The sequence below is a fragment of the Sinohyriopsis cumingii genome, chromosome 5, assembly GCF_028554795.1.
Source record: "Sinohyriopsis cumingii isolate HCF-2022 chromosome 5, ASM2855479v2, whole genome shotgun sequence".
NCBI lineage: Eukaryota > Metazoa > Mollusca > Bivalvia > Unionida > Unionidae > Sinohyriopsis > Sinohyriopsis cumingii.
This window is the reverse complement of record NC_142965.1, coordinates 125,982,141-126,003,180: the sequence shown is the minus strand read 5'-3', so window position 1 is coordinate 126,003,180 and position 21,040 is coordinate 125,982,141. Positions and strand designations below refer to the sequence as shown.

The 21,040-nt window shown below is 37.4% G+C and overlaps 1 protein-coding gene across 3 annotated transcripts; it reads left to right on the top strand.

Annotated features, from left to right (window-relative positions):
- Positions 1–501: 501 nt before the first annotated feature.
- Positions 502–19,936, top strand: LOC149800142 (monocarboxylate transporter 12-like). Of its 3 annotated transcripts, none has more exons than XM_089959739.1 (6): positions 502–957; positions 11,992–12,232; positions 15,406–15,549; positions 17,266–18,051; positions 18,823–18,873; positions 19,394–19,936. In XM_089959739.1, the coding sequence occupies exons 2-6, from the start codon at positions 12,037–12,039 to the stop codon at positions 19,624–19,626; spliced, it is 1,410 nt and encodes a 469-aa protein (XP_089815865.1). In that variant the 5' UTR covers positions 502–957; positions 11,992–12,036; the 3' UTR covers positions 19,627–19,936. The 3 variants fall into 3 exon arrangements, with proteins under 3 accessions (XP_089815865.1, XP_089815866.1, XP_089815867.1); XM_089959740.1 differs by lacking the exon at positions 502–957 and adding an exon at positions 1,745–1,894; XM_089959741.1 differs by lacking the exon at positions 502–957 and adding an exon at positions 10,698–10,834.
- The last annotated feature ends 1,104 nt before the right edge of the window (positions 19,937–21,040 follow it).

The window sequence follows — 21,040 nt, the reverse complement described above, 5'->3', positions numbered from 1 at the left end:
CATGTCAGCTTGTTGAGAACTGCATGGAAGACTGACCTATTACCAGATAAATTCGCAATAAATAAAAGCCACCTCTCTCTCTCTCTCTCTCTCTCACACACACACACACACACACACACACAAACACATGCTGATGAACCGATATATATATATATATATATATATATATATATATATATATATATATATATATATATATATATATATATCTGTGTGTTCTTGTATGGGCTGTTTTTCCTTCGCACATTATATCAACATGTGTAAGCCTGTCATATTTCCAATTTGTGTGCGTCTACCGGTAATATTTGTACCTGATTTGTCATATTTTTGTTAATTTTGTATGGGCTGTCTTTGTTTCATCTCCAAGGATTTCTTGTTAACACCGGAAATCAGATATTCAAGATCTACCACAAGAGAATGTAGACGCACAAGATCCGATACATGTACTTTAATTCTAGTCCCGGCTCATGTATATAGTGCTTCGTTCACCGTGTGCTAAAAATAGCTTCGGTCGTTATGCCATATTGGTTTTCGTGGTTCAAAGCATATGTACTTTGAACCGATAACAATGATAAGCTCATTCTATATTGCACAGCTGAATCAATGTAGTGTAGTCTAAAATACACTAGAGAATCGGGGACAAACGCAAAGACCGTCTTACTGTTCAGGGTACCCAAGTATGCCCAGCAAACAACGAATATAACCTTGTCAGTGACGAAATCATAACAGTGTTACACAGAAAGTACATTCATGGACTTCTTATATTAGTGAAGAGGTCCAAAATATAAGGCCGTGAACGAGAAAGCAAGAAAGCACATGTAACCAATGAAGACATACTTTCACGAAGAAAGTTCACAAACATTTATTCGTTGTACTTGCAGAGGAGATGATTTGCTGGCAAGATATGTTTGTGACATGAGTAAATTTGAATAACGCCGTGGAGTTTCACATTGATATGTAAGTATCTACGTTAATCTTGCTAACGCATTGGCTTTCACAAATTTTCGTCAGTTGAATTGGTATAGCTCGGTATATGTCAGCAATTGATGATAATACTAGTATAATTATGGCAGTGACGACAGTCGCTGTCCTCGTTATTATCATCGTCGTTGCCATCCTCATAATTCGAACTTGTCATAGGTGACACATCAAAATGACTAGTGGTTGGAGCGTCCGCCTCGGACGCGGGAGGTCGCGGGTTCGAACCCCGGCCGAGTCATACCAGAGACTTACAAAAATGGTGTTAACAGCTGTCTCGTTAGGCGCCCAGCATTAAGAGGTTAGTGTAAGGACTGGTCGGCCTGGTGTCAGGATAAAGTGACTGAGTGGGACATCATGCTACATATCTGCGGCATGATGCCCCAGTGCTAGAAATCACTATAAGCTGTCACACTGCATGCATCATAGCGATATGACTGAAAAATTGTTAAAGCTACGTTGAAAATCTAAATCACACACACTTACAGTGCTGGAATGCACATGTAACATGTGTTCACCTACCACCTACCGTGGCGTAAAGCCATATGCTTGACAATACATGTGTAAGGTCAGTATGGGCTGATGAAGGAAATGAACGTGTCCATCATAAAAGGATGATACAACTTTCAATGGCACGATATCAACAACTTAGAAAAGATTATTTTTTTTTAAAAAAAGCAGATGATTCGAAAAATAGAAAACAACGGTTTGTATGTATGTCAATAACAGTAACTTTGGGAATTTGAAGGACTGTTTAAACAACCAGATTTAGATGACACCCCCATGTAATCATATGAATGAAATGGTGTTATCTACAACGATTGGGTTTATGTACGTCATTGCCCGGTTTCCTTCGTACGTCAAGATCCCACAGTCACTGTGAAGTTACTAAGGGACTGAAGTAAGAATGGCCTCGGTAAGTTATCGTCTGCTATTTTACTGCATTTATCACTTTAACTCTGAAGAAAGAGTATAACTCCACTTCAGATATTTCAGGATATCTGTATATTTGCTGCCGATTCCAAGAAGCGTGTCTGTCTAGTCTATCTGTCTGTCTGCCAGTATCCTATTATCCTGACTAATTTTTAATCTCTCTTAGACAAGTTTCTGCATATCCATTGCACGTTTTGCATGATTCAGTTTCTTAATTTATTCTTATATCTTTAATTTCTCATGCGAAAATATACTTTCTGAGACAAAGAGCGATTACACACTTGTCGGGTAGCACGAGATATATTGTACTCATTTATCCAAAGGCAGCGGCGACGTTGTAAACAGTTGGTGAAGGTTTTGGTTACATTTATTTCAGCGGCATTTAATTCATAATCCCATTGACACAGGTCATCATACTTGCAATGATCCTTTATGAAAGTAAAACAGGTCATGATATGATATTTTCGCTGACCCTGCAGTTAGGGTGATAGTCGTATAAAGCTGCATTAATATTTTGGTGAAGGGATTTCTTTATACTTTGAAGCTGAGATAATTCGGTGATACGTACGCCTGTTCCTTTCACCTTATGTTTAATGCAGCAGTCAAAGAAGATTTATATTCAGGGTTTGATTAAAGGTTTTTCATTCGCTTACATTTCTTAAACCCTATCGGCTGATTTTCTTCCTGCTTGGAGCCAGTTATTAATAAACTAAGACAATTATTTCAGTGACAGGAATGCTTGATACATTGTCCATGGGATCAAGGTCACATTCATAGAAAATCTTAATTACGGTTTAGTTTCAAGTTTATTCATTGCTCATATTTCCTAAAGCCCTTAATGAATTTTGTTCATACACAGGGAAACAAAATCGTCATGAAGCTTATGGAAATTTCCGCGATATCCTCTCCTCTTTGACCATCAGGATACGGTTATACGTTTAACAGCAACGTGTTGACTGTAGGCTCGATGTGCAGGTCCTGGCCTTCCCGTTATGTTTATTTACAGTGAAAGGTTTGATTTGAATGTCTTTTCCTTTCATTACATTACGCCTCACACATGTACATGATCATGCAGGTCCTGGCCTTCCCGTTATGTTTATTTACAGTGAAAGGTTTGATTTGAATGTCTTTTCCTTTCATTACATCACGCCTCACACATGTACATGATCATATAGGTCCAGTTCGTGCAAAAATAAATAAATAAACAAAAACAAACAAAAATGTATATACTTGTTAGGTGTTCTTTTGATGCAAAATTAGAGTTCATTATTGTTGGTATGCAAATAAAAGACATTCAACATTCCCAGTGCATAATGGGGAGCCGCGGTGGATCACTGGTTAAAGTGCCGGATTCACGACCGAAACGGTGCGGGTTTGTAGCCCACCATCGGACCAGACTGGGTTATTTATCTTCGTGTGTCGTTGGGCAAGGCACTTTACTGTCCTCGGCACTAAACAACCGACTTATATAGCTGAACCTTAAAACACCAAACCAAGGCATGAATGAGGGGATGGTGGAATCAAAAGGATATACACACCCACACACATAACTAATACTAGCAGGTACATACATATTCCTAGCTTGTGTGTATATATCAGAATATACATGTACAACATGTGCCTGGACTTTGCATGTACGTACAACATGTGCCTGGACTTTGCATGTATGTATCTATTTAACGGTAAATATGCATACATATATATATCCGTATATTTGTGTATTTATATCGTACGTATATATACTTCTATAGAGTTATCATTTTATCAATGTATTTACGTGAGTGTATTTCTATCTAATATACAACATTACCTGTACTGAATTCGAAACTGCAAAATCCTAGAAAGCCAAATATTAGTATTAGAGTGGTAGAAGTTAGGATATATTGGTAATCTTGATTGTGAATCATAATGCCTTGAAATAGTCGGACGATAAGCGTGACTCCACTTTGGCTTGGGGAGTTGCAGTGGACAGGTACAGAGATAAATTGATCACATTTTAAATCCTTTTATTTTTGTGATCGGGTAAAGACTGCAGCTTGTAATAAATATGGTTACATCAGTGCAAGAAACACACATACTTGCTCTGGGATAAATTTCTACATTGTTCAAAGAAAAAGAAGGAAAAAAAAAAACAACCCTACTCTGTATTGTACAATATGACAGTCAGAATGTAACATCTCATAGGAATTTTTCTTTCTCATTCTGTAGTTTGTCCATCTGTCAGTCTTAGTTGTTGATTTTGACACATGCCGGTATCGATATCAGGGACGTATAATGAACCCGCTTCATAACAAAGATATTATAGGTGTGTACTATCAATTTATTCCATGACTTAGTGACGTAATAGCACTAGGTGTGTACTATCAATTTATTCTATGACTTTGTGACCTAATAGCACTAGGTGTGTAATATCAATTTATTCCATGACTTCGTGACCTAATAGCACTAGGTGTGTAATATCAATTCATTCCATGACTTCGTGACTTAATAGCACTAGGTGTGTAATATCAATTCATTCCATGACTTCGTGACTTAACAGCACGCAACATCGTATTGTTTGAGACATTCGTGTGCATTCCATCAGATACAGCACAGTAAACAAACATCATTGACTTACTCGTCGTTTTTTGGTATCATCATTTGGGGGTATTTGGCCTTCTCACATCAAATATCACAAATAAAATATGATTTTGCTAACAAACACATGATTATATCTTCATTTTGGGACATTCCCATTTCCTCCTCATTATAATCCAAACCTAGGTTCCATGTAGATCCTTTTGAAACTTAATATTCGTCTACACTCGCACGAAGTTGATTTGCAGGAAGTCTACAGAGTGCATTTTCGTCTTGTCTCGTGTGGTAAATGTATTTTACATCGTAATGTCGTGAAACTAGAATTATAATATAATTTTGTTTGTTTTGGCTTCATTCGTGTTACTGTGTACATCAGCCTTTGTAAAATGTGTTATACGGAGCAACGTACTAAACACCATATCGGCAAGCAGGCCGTTATCGGGTCACATGGTCTCCAGGAGGTAAATTGATGTGATGTGATTTGGAATTTTAACGTAGCTTTTAATAATTGTTCAGTCATATCTCTACGATGTCTGCAGCGTGGCAGTTTATAGTGGTGTCTAGCACTGGGGATCATGCCGCAGACATGTAGCATGATGTCCCACCCATTCACATTATCCAGACACCACGCCGACCAGTCATAACACTAACCTCTTAATGCTGAGCGCCAAGTGAGTCAGCTGTAAGTACAATTTTTGTAAGTCTTTGGTATGACTCGACCGTGGATCGAACCCACGACCTTCCGCATCCGAGGCGGACGCTCTAACCACTAGGCCACCGGAGCGGTCTCCAGGAGGTAAACACACGAAGAAACATGAGTCAACAGCGATGTCGTTTCACTTGCAAGCCAACGTCATAAATGTGCCAACTGGATCAAAATCCAAATCTTCAACAACTTGTGCATCTGTCTGACACTGGTACGAGGTCATGCTATATTGACCTTAAGAATCACGAATTAAATTAGAGCTTTCACATTTATGAACCTGAAAAACTTTATTCGGAATATATCGTTTTTAACGATAAGTCTTCACGACACGAATTGCAACGCTAATTCCCGCACTTTACTAAATATAAACTGCCTGGGAATTCCAACGTTCGATGCTTACCAGATGATATTTTTAGAAGCAGAACTAGATTTTAATTAACTTGACTTTTTGTGAGGTTATTTAGAAGGACAGTGAAGATGATGACACAATTCCCCTAACAAGATTACAGAAAATCTCATTAGAACATTATTTACTGTAAACGGTGATGAAATTAAAATGTTCTTTCCTTCAGTTGACACCAGCTATTCAGTTTGCATTTCACTGTCAACTGTCTGAAATACATATTTATGTCATGGAAAAAATCTACATTATCTTTTATTTTATTATATGATATAAAGAGCGATATCTTAACATGTTCGCTGGTACCCGTCCTAGCTTGGCGAGCCAATGCCGCCAATGTCATTGGCCGGTAACTAGTAAAAGCTGTGTCTCCCGATTTATTAGTCGTGTATTGGGGTACATGGCAGAGAGCACCCGAAGCAGGGAACCAGACTGATTGGCACAGTGCATCATGGGAAAAATACAAATATTATCTAATTTCACTAATATTGAGCATTTTAGTTTTCTGCATTCTCAGAAGCACCGGAAGTGTGACGCACATGGCATTAAAAATATTATAATTATTGACTATACTGAGAGTGATGTCCCGAGAAAAAGTTTTGATAGGAGTGTGGAGGAGGAGGTAAGTACTTTTAAATGAAGCCAGTTTTGAGGCAAGTTTTAAAAAAAACATGTCCAGCAGCACTAAGAGGCACGGTAATCGTGAATTGTAACGCCAGGTATACTCTTGGTTATGTTTTGTCCAGTTATCTATGTCGGACTGTCCCCATCAGCAAATTATTTGTTATTAACATATTTTAAATGTAATAAATGTGTCCAGTTGCAACTAACCTATTTTATTCAAATGTAAAATTTAGTGTACAGAATATTCTAGTTGCATTCAAAAGTTTACATCAATACGGGATATTATTTACCCTTCAATAATTTCGTTTTCTAGTCGGCCTTTTCTGAGCAACTGGTCTCTGGTGACGACTTGCTGGCCGTCGCTCCTTTGGAGACAGTTGGTTCCCAGTGGCTACTTTTGGCTAAATTTCAGACGTCATCTTTGGCCACTTGTCTTGCTGCTTCTACCATTTTGTTGCGATGGGAAAGTAGGTTAACATGGTTTGCACTAGACATGATCCGGTGGTGAAAGAAATCCGACCCATCTCTTTCCATCTGCACAGCTTCGATTAGTATGGATCTTGACCTGTCGATCCTGCCCTCTCTTCCTGATGGCTGGCGGCAGGCTGACGTAAAGTGACAGGCGGTAGATTGATTGAGTTTGAATTATAATCGTGTGAGGCTATTCGGTCATGTACGACTTGTTAAAAAAATTGTTTGTACCTCGCACTATTTAATTGATGTCAGTATGAGATTGATTTGACAAAAAGGCATGTCCAGCAACCCGGCGGCACTGGAATCATGAATTGAAGCACCCTAATTGTACTTCTGGGTCACATTCTCTCCAGTTACCTCAGATTTACCCTATCGTTCCAGTTATTTTAGCCACATAATTGTGAGTGTAATCATTGTAATTAGTTTCAATTTGCCTAATTGATTAATTTTACGAATTTAGCCCACAACGTGTAATTAATGTCCAAAAATGTTACAATACTGTGTAAAAGTTACACTTTAAATATTTTAGTGATCTTAATTATGCTCGTTTGAGATTATTGACATATTTTAGACGGTGAACCGAATAGACCAAATACGTACTTAGATTAATTTATGATCCAATCGAATTTTCACTGCAAGTCTGAAAATTCTTTGGCAGTTTCGAGGTTCTTAGCACTTTAAAGGGCTTTTATAGCGTCGGAAGAGTCAGGAATTTTTTGTGTTGGTCGGGCAATAAAAGCGACGCCTCATTCTATCTCGTCATCTCTCCGCTTCGATGAGGTCGACTACTATATGTGACTTCTGGCGAAGGGTATGTTGTATATGTCTATTTCATTTAGTGATAATCTATTAGTATGTTGCAGATGAGAGATACTAGCGTGATTGGGCATAAACAGTTGCTAACTCCCTTTCTTTCCCAAGTTCGAAGTTGCTTTCTTCCAACGGACTTTGGAGGCTCTATTCTTGGCATGTCTCCCTCAAAGAGCGCCTATTATAAACCACGTATCGTCTGTGTGTTGCTAGTGGCTTGTAGGTCGTGGTACATGCATACAATTCTCAGCTATTTAGTCTCGTTGCCAACATATTGCCATATAGCTTACAAAGTGTATTTGTTTCCAGTCGCCGTTGCAATGGGTGACAGTAGCTTTCGCATCTCCGCTTCTTGTTTTTTTCTTCTTTTTTGCCTGTTTTCATCATACTCTTCTTTAGTCTTTTCTCCTCCCATTTCCTCTTCTGCCCAGCCTCCTGTTCCCGAGCATCTGTTTGCTGTGCTAGAAGTCGTGGTGTAGTTGTCCTGGGTTCCTCGGTGGGGTCTTGGCTGAGTCTTGGTCTGCTGTGGTTAACATATGGCACTCCTAGCTAGAAGCAGCATGCAGAGGACATCTAATATTGATGCCAGGAATGTAGCAGAATTCAATAGAAGGAATATGGCTGAAACGTAGAACTATTGAAAGATGTTAATATCAGGCGTGGTATCGTCCCACCACTATAAACATTGCAATTGATGGTAGATGCAATTTGACAAGCATAATTAAGTCGCTAAACGCCTGGCCAGTGTTTCACAAGCTATTGGCGCTGCATGTAAAACTATTACTTACAAGAACTTTATCATAAGTTATTTCTTCCAAAGTAAATATTTTTTTTGGACTGGAGCTTGGCTGAAGGGGCTAGGAATGACAATCAGACCATGCAGTCAAGGCACCATTTCTTCTCCGTATATCTTCCTATTTCGGTCAACCTCATGGGAGAGGATAATTATGATTCGTTCATTGCACTTTCAGGACGTTGACAGAGTCAAAGGAGAAACAAAACCTCGTTCTTAATGCTATTGTTGTTGTTCATGTGAGTGATGTTGAGAGCGCATTAACGATGGACAAAACTCCATGGACGCTAGGATATGCTGTAACGATTCATTCGTCACAAGGATTAACTATTTCTGATACAAGTATCTGGATTGTCGATGATCGGATCGAATGGTCAAATTTAGTTTATCTAGCAGTGTCGAGAGTCAGAAGAATGTCTCAGCTACGTAGACATTTTCCTGAAGTTATTCACGATAACTGGATATTATAGATAATAATCAAATAAATAATTAGCTGGTTATCAGCGGTGTGACAAAAAATAATCGCAAATTCGATATTGATGCTGAATTTATCATGACGCTGAAACAACGACAAAATACTCATTGTGCGAGCTGCAACACAGTAATGTGGCAGTATCTGAATAATAATCCAAGACAGTTTACCGTGGATAGAATTAATAGTAGTCTAGGTCATACACACGAAAATGTGATGTTGACCTGTCGTGAGTTTAATCGACGTAGAGACGCTGGTGCCATGCTTTCACAGAAGTGAAGGAGGTGGCAACTGTGTATCTTCAGGAATTACTTGTAATTGTTAATTGTTCGCGTACAAATCCACGCTGAGGAGCAGTTGAATCTAGTCTGTCGATTGCAGGTCTACCCGTGGATCTTACCACGCTGGAAATTTTATGTGTGGTCACACTCCAAATAGGATCAGTCGCTCTTTTTTTTACCACCTTCAAGTTCACCAGGTTCATATAAATATCTGACAGTAACATTACCTAGTACTGGTTGTTTTGAATAAGATTCATGTCGTTGCACTGATATGTGTTTGTTTTGTGATTGCATTGATAGGTTTCATAGAAACTCCACAAGTAACTTCATTATTTAACGAAGCTATCGCACTTGGTAGTCTTGCAACCCATTCACGAGATGTCTTATCCACCTGAACTTTATTCAAAGATATTTCCTGCGCATATTGATATCCAAACAGTCGCTCAGCAAGTGTTCGATTAAATCGCTCAACAATTGCCTGATCACGATGAATTGCGGTATGTCCTCGTCTGATTTTGATGTTATGCTGTTTCATCATCGATGTTACCGCATCAAGAAATTCTTTGCCAGGATCAACCTGTAGCAACTGTGGTCATCGTAGACCAACTTGTGGTGCGGGTCCTCGTTGATAAATTCGTTCGAACGCAGATGCAACTTCTGTTGTTGTCTTTGTTGATAATGGTTCTGCTTCTTTATATCTACTTGCAACGTTAACGACAGTCAGCGCGTATTTGTATTTGCGTGATTGACGTCTACCACTTTTAATAGTTTCATGTGGTAAAAACAAATTATCTGCTTGATGAACATCATTGGGAGTGTCGACATCAAAATGTGCGTACTAAATGTTTTGAGGTGGTGGTAGCTAAATTGTCCCTAATGCCTGTCGTGCTAACCAGTTTGAAGCAACAGAACATGCGACACATGCCGCATCAGCAAGTTTACTAATCGCTGCTCTACCCCTCCAATATCCTCTTGGGCTATAGTAGATCGATTCCATTATAATAGTTATCTATGATTAATTACCGGCCCTAGCACTAGTTTACCTTTCATCGCAAATCTTACCACCCAAATAGCTAGTGATTCTCAGAGATTTTCTTTTTGTTTTTACAGATTGTGTATCAAATTCACATATGCAATATGTCGTTGTTGTAAATCTGGATTTTTATACGCAATATCATGAATGTAACACGCTTGATTAATCGCATTTATGGGATGTTCTCCCGATTTTGGAATATTTTAGTCGTTAAGATGGATATCAAGTCGGGTTCCAGGACCACAGTAATTATATCCAGGAAGATATTTTTCTCCTGAGTATTTTGCCCATGAAGCTCCTGGTTCTTTTCCCAGTGAAGCAGTAATATCTCCGCCTGATTTATGAGATAAATCTGTATTTGCTTGTAACACCGTTCACACACTTGCCTGTAAGTGCACGCTTTTTATTTTTTGTAATTATTATTGTTAATCCACCACTGGTGGGGGTAGGTGCTCTGCATCAAACACAATATAAATTCATATTATTTATTTTATGTCTTCAACATGGATATCATTGACCTCTCAGCGACATGAAAGCAAGAGCCAATCACGCATCATGCAGAGCTACCAAATTCTATCAGAGCAATTATCATAAGTCCATCTATGTGTGGTAAGACGCAATTGTTGCCTTATCTGATAATGAGATGACTCAAGTGGGATAAGTTATATTTAGTGGAACCATCTGTAGGTGATCAGCGATACTACGATGTGCTTAAAGATTTTGATGACGAAGCGAAGTCGTCGGATGAAGACGGTAATGATATCATTGATTTTATCACCGATATTGATGAAGGACCATCTGTAGATGACCTCGATGGATGTATTAATAATCTCGTATACGATGATGTGATGCTGGACAAACAATCAAATCCAGCTGGAATATTGTTTCGAGGTTGTCACAAATACACAAATGTTATGTATGTTACTCAGCGATATACACAAATGCCTAAAGTGATCAGAGATAACTGCAATATTATGGTTGTATTTAGCGGAGTTGATAACATATTCTGCGAAACATCCACCAGACTTGGTGTTTAGGGGACATGGATACGATTAAATCCAGGAATTTCTTCTCGCACGCTCAGGCTACCACACACAGATTTATCACAACAAATTTAAACGATCCTTGGTCACGATATCGTGTAGGTCTCCATAAATTGTTTGGTTAAGAGACAGCAGCGGGGAGGGGGTGGGGGGTGACGACCAAGAGTGAGCGCCTGGGTCGGTAAACGAGGACGCATACAAAAACGTCGACAACCGGTTAGAGAGGCCTAGGTCAGTTAGAGGCCTCGGTTTAGCGTTATTGGCGTTTGTTGTTGTTGTTGTTTTGGGGTTTAACGCCATTTTTCATCACACGATAGGCTATACATGGCGGCCAGTATTAATGGTGGAGGAAGAACACGGGAAAACCCTGGAAAGACACACCGACCCACGAGAAGCTACTGGCAAGCTTTCTCACATACCCACATTGGCCGAATCCGAGACTCGAACCCACGCAGACAGAGGTGAGATGGCAGTTATCCGTAATGGAGAACGCTTTAGACCACTCATTTTCGTAGGAACATTTTATTTTCAAAAAGGCCTGCTCTATAAGGTGCTCTGTTAACACCCCTCCCCCGCTGCTGCTTATGGTGCCTGAGGTGAGACTGGAGAATCTGCAGCTGATATTATCGAACCAACACGCTCGGTGATCAGTCTTATCTCCAAACTAGTCCATAAGACTTTTCATATTACTGGTTGATGTTGAACATCGATCAAACGACGATGTAGCCGATGGTAATATCAATTTTCTTTTGTCATATGATACATAGAATCTTAGATTTCTCTCTTTTTCATGTAATATTTATGAAAAAAGTTCAGATGTATCAAATATTTATGAGCCTTTGACCTAGTCTTGTTTTTATTTTTAAGCACAATTAAACCTGAACACCACTACTTTCTGGAACCAACGTGAGGATGAGAGCAGGGAAAGATATTGATGGAGGATGGGCGTATCTCGTCCTGTTTGCCACCTATGCTGGATTTTTCGTAGTGTGTATGTGCAGTTACGCAGGAGGAATCGTATATGTAGCCCTTCTGGAAAAGTTTAGGGAAGACAAAGCCAGAACAGCCATGGTTGGGGCGCTCAACACGGGTATCTTCTGTTTACTGGGTAAGCACGCCACCATTACTGTACTATTTTATTATTTCATTCAAGTGGCCCATATTTAGGAGTCATTTTGTCCGTCTGCTCCTCTGAGGTCATTCTGTCCTTCCTGTCTGGACGATTATTCTTAAGCATCTTTAGATTGATTGAATGTTGTATATCTCACCTGAATTGTATTATGACATACTTGTTTAGGGTTTATTTACACAGTGTAAAATAACGTATGCTTTTTTCCCCGTTACACCTTCGCCAACTGCTACCAACGCAGTAACGTGCACACGTCTTTAGATGAACGTACATCGCAGAACAAACCAGGGTCACTGTAAAGGTCTTATATTATTTATTCAACATTGCTTGCAATTGTTAACTTTATTTATAGTGGTGAGGACAATATCTGGTTACCTCTTACGCTCTAGCACTGTTGGTATTAATCATTCAGTGCATGGGACATTGGATGACAGTTAATATTCTGCCAATTATGGTTGCTGTTTATATTTTATTTTTTTCAATGACAATAATGAGTGTAATTTAACAATTGAATGCAGTTGTCGATGGTAATTGTCTATATAGCTACGCTTGTCATTGTAAAAATATGTACCTTTGTAAATTATCATGTAGTTCGTTCAAGATAGCTAGAGAGCTCGAAAAAGAATGTAGCTTCACAACTCTTTGCAGAGCGCCATAGAGACGTAAACCACTATTGTATTCTATGCTATACTGTACTGTACTGTACTGCACTGCACTGTACTGTACTGTATTGTATTGTACGGTACTGTACTGTATTGTACTGTACTGTACTGTATTGTACGGTACTGTACTGTACGGTTGCGATAACGTCACAATATAACTATTTAGTAAGGTTCAGTATTCATACGTATGCTTTTTGATATTTTATATAAAAAAAGAAAGACTCATAATAAGATTCTTGCTATTAAAAAAGGAATAGAATACTTGTTTGAAGATCATATTCTGGGTCCAATACTTTGTCATTCTTTCATCAGATGCGCTTACGCGTATGTGCTTATTGTCTGCATTTAATTATTTTCATATACATGCTTAGTATCTTTAATTTACAGTAATATAATAGGATTTTTCTTTGGCCATTGGCGAGTAAAATCTTTATCCCATAGTCGATCCTAAAATAGTTGGTAAAGCCGATTTGTCAAGATCTTGTTTCCCTTTGATAAAACATTAATTACTCCATCGAGCTCACCTTTCAAACGATTAATATGACGGCTGATATATTTATGGGAAATAAAGACTCATATGTGCTCGTATTCCAAATGCTTGATTGGAAGGTATGCAATTGCTGAAGAAAAAAGTGTCCAATAAGTATATATATATATATATATATATATATATATATATATATATATATATATATATATATATATATATATATATATATATATATATATATATATTGCAAAATAGTTGTATTGTTAGCTTGTAGCTTGGCCTGAAACGAAAGACGCCAAAAGAGTTTAGATATAATTGGGAAAAGAATATGATCACCTCTACTGGGGAAAGAGGAGACCCAGACTTCAAAGATGTGCAGAATAATGCGTTTAACAATGTGAGGAAATGGCGAAGACATGTTCTTAAACTTGGCTTAAGTTGAAAATCCTGACTTTTTAGCTTGAACATGGCCTTCATAGCTTTTTTGGTGGAGTTTCTGCTTTACCAACACACAAGATCTGGAATTGGAGAAAAGTGATGCCTATATATTTGTGGGATGAATCATGTTTTAAGAAATGCTGCAAACAGTTAAATTTCTTGCACAAAGCAACCAGAGGAGTTGAATATTCTCATTTTCGATTTGCTAACCCTAATGTACATACATCAATCTTAGCTACACTGCTTGAATATATTATATTGTTGTTGCAAATCCATTAGATAAATAGATAACGTCATTAACATAAGATGGAATAGATTCGAACGGTCGTGGAGCCAAATAGGATCATATGTATATAATAAATACTTAGTTAAGTCATTCATAAATAATTTGCACAAGACATGACATAAGACGTCGCCTTGTCTAACTCAATTTCATCTCTTTCTGATAAAAAAGATTTTTATGTTTCCGTCCAAGGAACCCTTAATTCACAACTGCAGTACCGTATTGATGGCTGAGTGAATGAATACATAAATGGTCTTTAGACAATAAATAATAAAGTTATCAAGTTTATGTTTTGTCTAAAGCATTTATCAATAATTGTTTCAAAAGATGAACATAACGATCGAATGATTTGGCCCCTTCAACAAATCCAATTTGACATTCATCTATAAGGTTGTGTTTTGATAATAAGGTACTGAGATTATTCATTAAAATGGAGGTATATAATTTACTTAGTGCATCTGTTATAATATATAGTTATTCAGATCGAATTTGTTTTCTGTTGTGAACATTGGGAATAGTATACATCAGATCAACCGGAAGGATAGAAACCCAATTCAAATAAACAGGGTGCAGGCAGTGATTGCCTACATTTGGTGAAGTCATTAGTAATGGATTGAATAGCAACAAGTTTATTATACTTAATGTTCTTAATAGCTAAACGTAGCTTTCTGGAGTTGAATAGGGCAGTGTGTTCATTCGCAAGACAAATTTCATTACAGTCGAGCGAAGTGAGAAATTCTTGAATTTATGCTGATCTGTTTTGGACAGAATTAGAAATGACACTCGTTGCCTCAGCGGGTGGTCAGGTTCAGTCACAGTAGGGAGATCATCTTGTTCATCATTCAAGACGTTGACGGACTTCCAATAAGCGTCAGGATTATTTGGGCACAGGGGATATTTCATATTTTTATGCTGGTGAGTTGATTTCTTAGCTTTCTGACATTTGTTTTGAACGATATCGTTATTCTTAAATCATGTATTTCCTAAATTTGTGTATAATTTGGTTCAGCAAGATTTCTGATATTATTTAATGGTCTGCTGTCAGTCAGCCATTTGTCAAGTGTGACAAATTAAAATTGTTGTTTATGTCACCAAGGATTCTGTCATTATCTATTTTATTATTTGACAAGAGGGTTTATATACGTCAACAGAAGAGTTTGTAATCTTCTTCTGCATCTTTAGCACATTATATCACGTGACTGAATGTTGACACAATATCAACCCCATACTTGCAAATAAATTTTAGCATACCATGATAAAGCTGTTGTTTTTTTTGCAGGGCCAGTGACGAGTATGCTGTCCAATCGTTTCACTTGCCGGGCATGTCTCTTCGTTGGCGGGATTCTGTGCACGGCTGCCTACCTGATCAGCGCCTTTTCCACCAGCCTTGACATGGTTATCTTCTCATATGGAGCCCTTGGAGGTTATATCACATAAATAATGTTTGACAAATATACTTTGTTCTGCTTTGTAGAAAAAAGTCTAATTTTAACTATGGTATTAGTTGACAAGAAATATCTTAAAATAAAAGAAAAGAAAATGTCTTGGTTGGAAATAAATCCTAGCAATTCACACCCACCCCTAAAATAACATGGTTGATAATTGTCGGTTGGATTATTTCTCAGCGTGCATCTTTCCTTTTCGTTATATAGGTCCGTTATATAAATAACCAAGGTCTATTGGTTTCTCTTAGTAAAGGCCATTAAAAAATTCACTCATGAAAATATAAGGGAGGCATCTCATTTATTTGCAGACTTCTCTTTTTATTTTGTTTTCAAGGTGCGTTCATGCATAAACAACATGTCTAGATATTAAGATAGATACATATGTATGTTATAGTTTGCAGTAATTGACATATGTCGTTTATAAAATTGAAATGGGCCATTTGGGAATACCAATATAATTTGTTTACCATCACCTTTTTAAATACCAAAATGTGGGAAACGAACAAAATATCTTTTCTTTAGAGGATGGACGATTAAGTTTGCTTTGCTGGAGATAAAATAAAATAGAAGAACAAGAAACATCATTGTAAGGCTTGTTTAAAATGTTTTCTGTCTCTAGTACTTTGTTGCAAATCCTTGCAAATTAAAATATTAACTTAGTAAAGTAATTATGCAACACCGATTTTTCAGAGAGAAAATGTTTACAGTGCTTAGACATCTAAATTGTCGATTACAGCATATGTACAGTGATTCTAAGATTGGCGTTGGACACTTAAAATGTCCATCACGTAATCAATATTCATGTTATGAAATACATGTCGTGGGCTGAAAAGGATCAGTTTACCGTGCTGAATAAATGGGAAGTATAGTAGCGACACATCATACTATTTTAAAATGGGTCGTTGCTGCTTGGTACTTAGTAACACTTTCAGCACCTTTCTTGATTATATTATATTGAGAAAATGGGAGATGAGTGCCTTCATCAGGAACACACCGATCCAGCCAACCCGGGATGGGCTATGTAGGTATCAAACCCGTGACCCTTGGATTGTGCGTCTCATGCTCTACCAACTGAGCTACTTTACATACGACTGAATCTGAGTGCAAGGTTTGAAAATTCTTAAATTTTAAGGACATATGATCGTAATTACACATAGATTCTTTCTGCAAAACCCGGCTACCTTAATATGACACAAGGGCAGCATGAATGGTCAAATATAGGTTCCACAAAATAAGAGATTTCATTTATCCAACTACTGTATACCGGAAAACGACGAGGGACATGTTCTCACATCGGTTTTACCAGATACATAATTGTATGTCCAAATAGTTGCATTACACAGGTATCGACTGAGATTTTCTCAGTCAAGCAATTGCTACATTAATAATTCAAACAGTGTAAACAAAATCCATATAGATAAGTAACTTAATTTCTGTATGGGAAGTTATTTTTATAACTGAAAAACATTGTCTTTAAATATTTGTGCGAGCCGTGGTATCCTGATATCCATCATCGGATCAGCTCGAATCGACCACTCTGCTGTGTTCTTGCGTAAGACAAATTACAATTCTTGTCTCAGTGGAATAATATTCTTCAGAGGCATGATGTGCCAGAAAAACAAAACCCAAACCAAACTAATCTTGTAATTGTATGCATTTGTTGCTAATAGTGAAATATGTCTATATTTTTTTAGGTATTGGAGGAGCTCTTGTAGCGACAACATTGTTCATTGTCCTTGGGTATTACTTCGAGGCGAAGCGAAAATTCATATGTTCAGGACTTATCGTCATGTGCGGTATCGGAATGATTGTTTCCACGCCCCTCTCTCTCCATGTCCTGGAGGAATATGGTATGACGGGAATGTTCATAATTTTCAGTGGAATGAGTGCTCATCTTTGCGTATGCGCAGTCATTTGTAAGCCATCATCTCTAGAAATAGCTTTCAAGAAAGAGAGGCAAAGACAAGGAACACTCTCTGTTAAATCTAGACATTTCAATATACATCAGTACATTCAAGTAGATGTCTTTAAAAACTATTCTTTCATTTTATATCTCGCCAGTAATGTGACTTGGAACTTCACCTTGTCTGTATGTCTGACACATTTACCCAACTATATCATGACACGAGGAGCTACCGATTCCCAAGTCAGTTTTATGATGACAGTGTTCACGGTCTCTCATTTAATTGGTCGGATCTTGGCCGCAATGACTGTCGGGAAGGGAGGAATAGATGGGATGCTACTGCACACCGGAAGCCTAGGAATTAGTGGAATCGTTGCAATGACCTTTCCACTATATGCTGAATTCCAAATAGGGGAATATATGTTCTGCATTCTGATCGGGGTATACACTGGAGTTGCCACTACAATCACTACTGCCATCACGCTGACAATTGTGGGAGTAAATAACCTGTCAATGGGTCAGGGTTTGATTGGATTCTCCAGTGGAATAGGATACTTAGCCGGACCACCTATATCAGGTTATCTCAAATATTATGAAGTATTTCTAAAATATATAATCACACATATTTTCAAAATATTTGACAATCTACTATTTGGTGTGTATGTGTGTGTGTGTGCAAGAGAGAGAGAGAGAGAGAGAGAGAGAGAGAGAGAGAGAGAGATTTAAAGCCAAATATTGGACTTGTTACAGCTGTTGTTATAGATGTGACGTTTTAATGATGTTAATATTCGAGAAAAAGTAAATAAAATAGATGTCCAGTACCATATCTGGCACGTGCAGGGCTACTTCATAGCGAAATTACTATATACAATATTGCATACATGTTGATTGGTGGATTGTAGGTTGGTCAAACAGAGGACGATCAACATCAGCCGTTCATGTTTTTCACAACTCAGAATTGTTTTAGCTACTAACTATATATATATCAAATCTGAAACGTACTTGTTTGTTATTTTGTGAGAAGCAAATAATTGTACATCTGGAACGTACTTGTTTGTTGTGTGAGATGCACATAATTGTAAGCCAGAAATTTAAATCCATAATTTTTTTTTTTTAACACTGAGGTTTTGAGAAATGATCCAATATAAATGCAAAGTGTTTGTCTATTGATGTCTTTATGGTAATAGCAATATATTGCTTACGATTATTATTTGTTTTGTACTGCAAAGCAAAACTTTTACATTTTCGAATCTTTGTATAAAAATGCACGGTAGCTCTAATCTACGCCAGTCTTTAGACACTCTTTACAATTATGTCAGTTACCAATCATGATTTCTGCTGTTTTCAGGTATGATGTTGGCCCAGTCTGGTTCCTATTCCAGTAGTTTTATTTTATCAGGTAAGTTCTTCAATAGGGAGATGACCTGTTATATATATATATATATATATATATATATATATATATATATATATATATATATATATATATATATATAGAGAGAGAGAGAGAGAGAGAGAGAGAGAGAGATTCCACTAATATGTTATTTCATGATATTAAATGTCAGCATAATGCAACAATCATGTTTCAGTACATTAACAATGATTGATTCAGGAGATATAACTGGGCGTTGTGGTAAAATATTTACAGTTCATGACCCAAAATTGTCCGCATGAGACAAGACGTATCTCATAATACATAAACAGAGTGGAAATGTATCGTTTAGAAAATAAAAGTAATGATTTACTCTTAAGTACAGTACAATGATAATGGATAACAGGGCATGATTGTCATAGTTGTCACTCCTTCAATTTAGTTTTCATTCTTTCAATATAAATACATTATAAAGTCTGGTCAAAGTCGGTTTTATACAATGATATGATTGCTGGGTTGATTTCCTCCATTTACTTACATAATACAGGTGTTGTCATTCTCTGTGGTTCTTTCCTGGCCATGATGTCTGCCGTAAAGCAGCGAGTTCAGCCTGAAGACGTCGAAGTAAAGCCCAGCCTATCCAAGCATTCAATTGCAAATAATGTTGCTGAATTTGATACTGGACCCATAGAAGACGAGCTTGAATCACAACCTCTTCGTGTACTGCAGGGTGACATTTTCAATGCTGATGAAGATAAGCATTCTAATGGGGTCGTCTAATCTTCATCTAGTTTATACAAGTGCTACTAAGTCATGGTTTTCAGCATCTTGATCACACAAGAGTTTTCTGTTTTGCTATTTTTGTTTCGAAATATGCAAAGGGACGAAAGTTTCAACGCACTCGAAGGATTCAGCGAAGGTTGATAAGAAAATATAACAAAACGTGTGATCGTTATTTTAAAATTTTAAAAAATCGTATGTAATTTAATGTTTCCGTAATGAAAGTGCTGATCAAGTACGCTGGGACACTTATCGAATCGTTGATCACAATATATGTCATTGGTGATGAATAAAGCAGTTATCAGATGTTTGACATGTAATTATGTGCGAGTACACAGATTCCGAACCGTATTATGATTCTTACGGAAATGAGAATACGCGCCGGTTGTTGTGGAGCGGACGTTATTTATATCGCTTTGAATGGATAACGTGTCACGTGTCAGGGCAAGAAAGCATGTGCTATTTCTTTGTTAAATTTATATATATATATATATATATATATATATATATATATATATATATATATATATATATATATATATATTCTTTTCGCTGGAGAATTTAAGGGAATTGAATCATTTTAACGAGTAGCCACACGATGCGGGATATATAGTAATTTTGTTTTGGGTGCGGTCCAGAATTAGGACAAGTATAGCAACATACGAAGACAAAATGCTGGGTTATATCAGATACATGAATACGACCAGATTCGTCAGTCTCATCCTACAATGCTGCGCGCTCATTTTTATGCAAAAACCGAAGCAATTGGGTTGACGTAATTTGTGTATTGGCTGCAATCGAAAGGGCAAAGCAATTGGGTTTACGTGGGTTGTGTATTGGCTGCAATGGAAAGGGCAAAGCAATCGGGTTGACGTAGGTTGGGTATTGGCTGCAATCGAAAGGGCAAAGCAATCGGGTTGACGTAATTTGTGTATTGGCTGCAATGGAAAGGGCAAAGCAATCGGGTTGACGTAATTTGTGTATTGGTTGCAATAGAAAGGGTCGTGTCCTTACTATCGAAATGTCTAATAAAAAAATGGGTGGGAGTAGTGATCATTTTCACCGCCCTCAAGTCGCAGTTATTTTTATGTTAGTGTAATGTCACCGACCTCACATAAACACGATGACGTGTTACTTGATATATATTAGCAACGTAAGGAATAGAGGCTACAAAAACAATTACTTTCTTTTTCTTTCTTCGTTTAAATGTTTTAGGACTAATATTAACAATAGACCAAAGGATATTGCCTAACTAACTAATGAATGTCAGCTTGCAGAACAAAATAATACCCGTGTGAACACGAGGAATGGAAATGAAAGATGGGGGTGGGGTGGACTTAGTTGCTACTGTTGTCTATTTTACCTGCGATAAATTATGCGTTTTTCCTGATTTTATGCTAAAAGAATGGTTGGG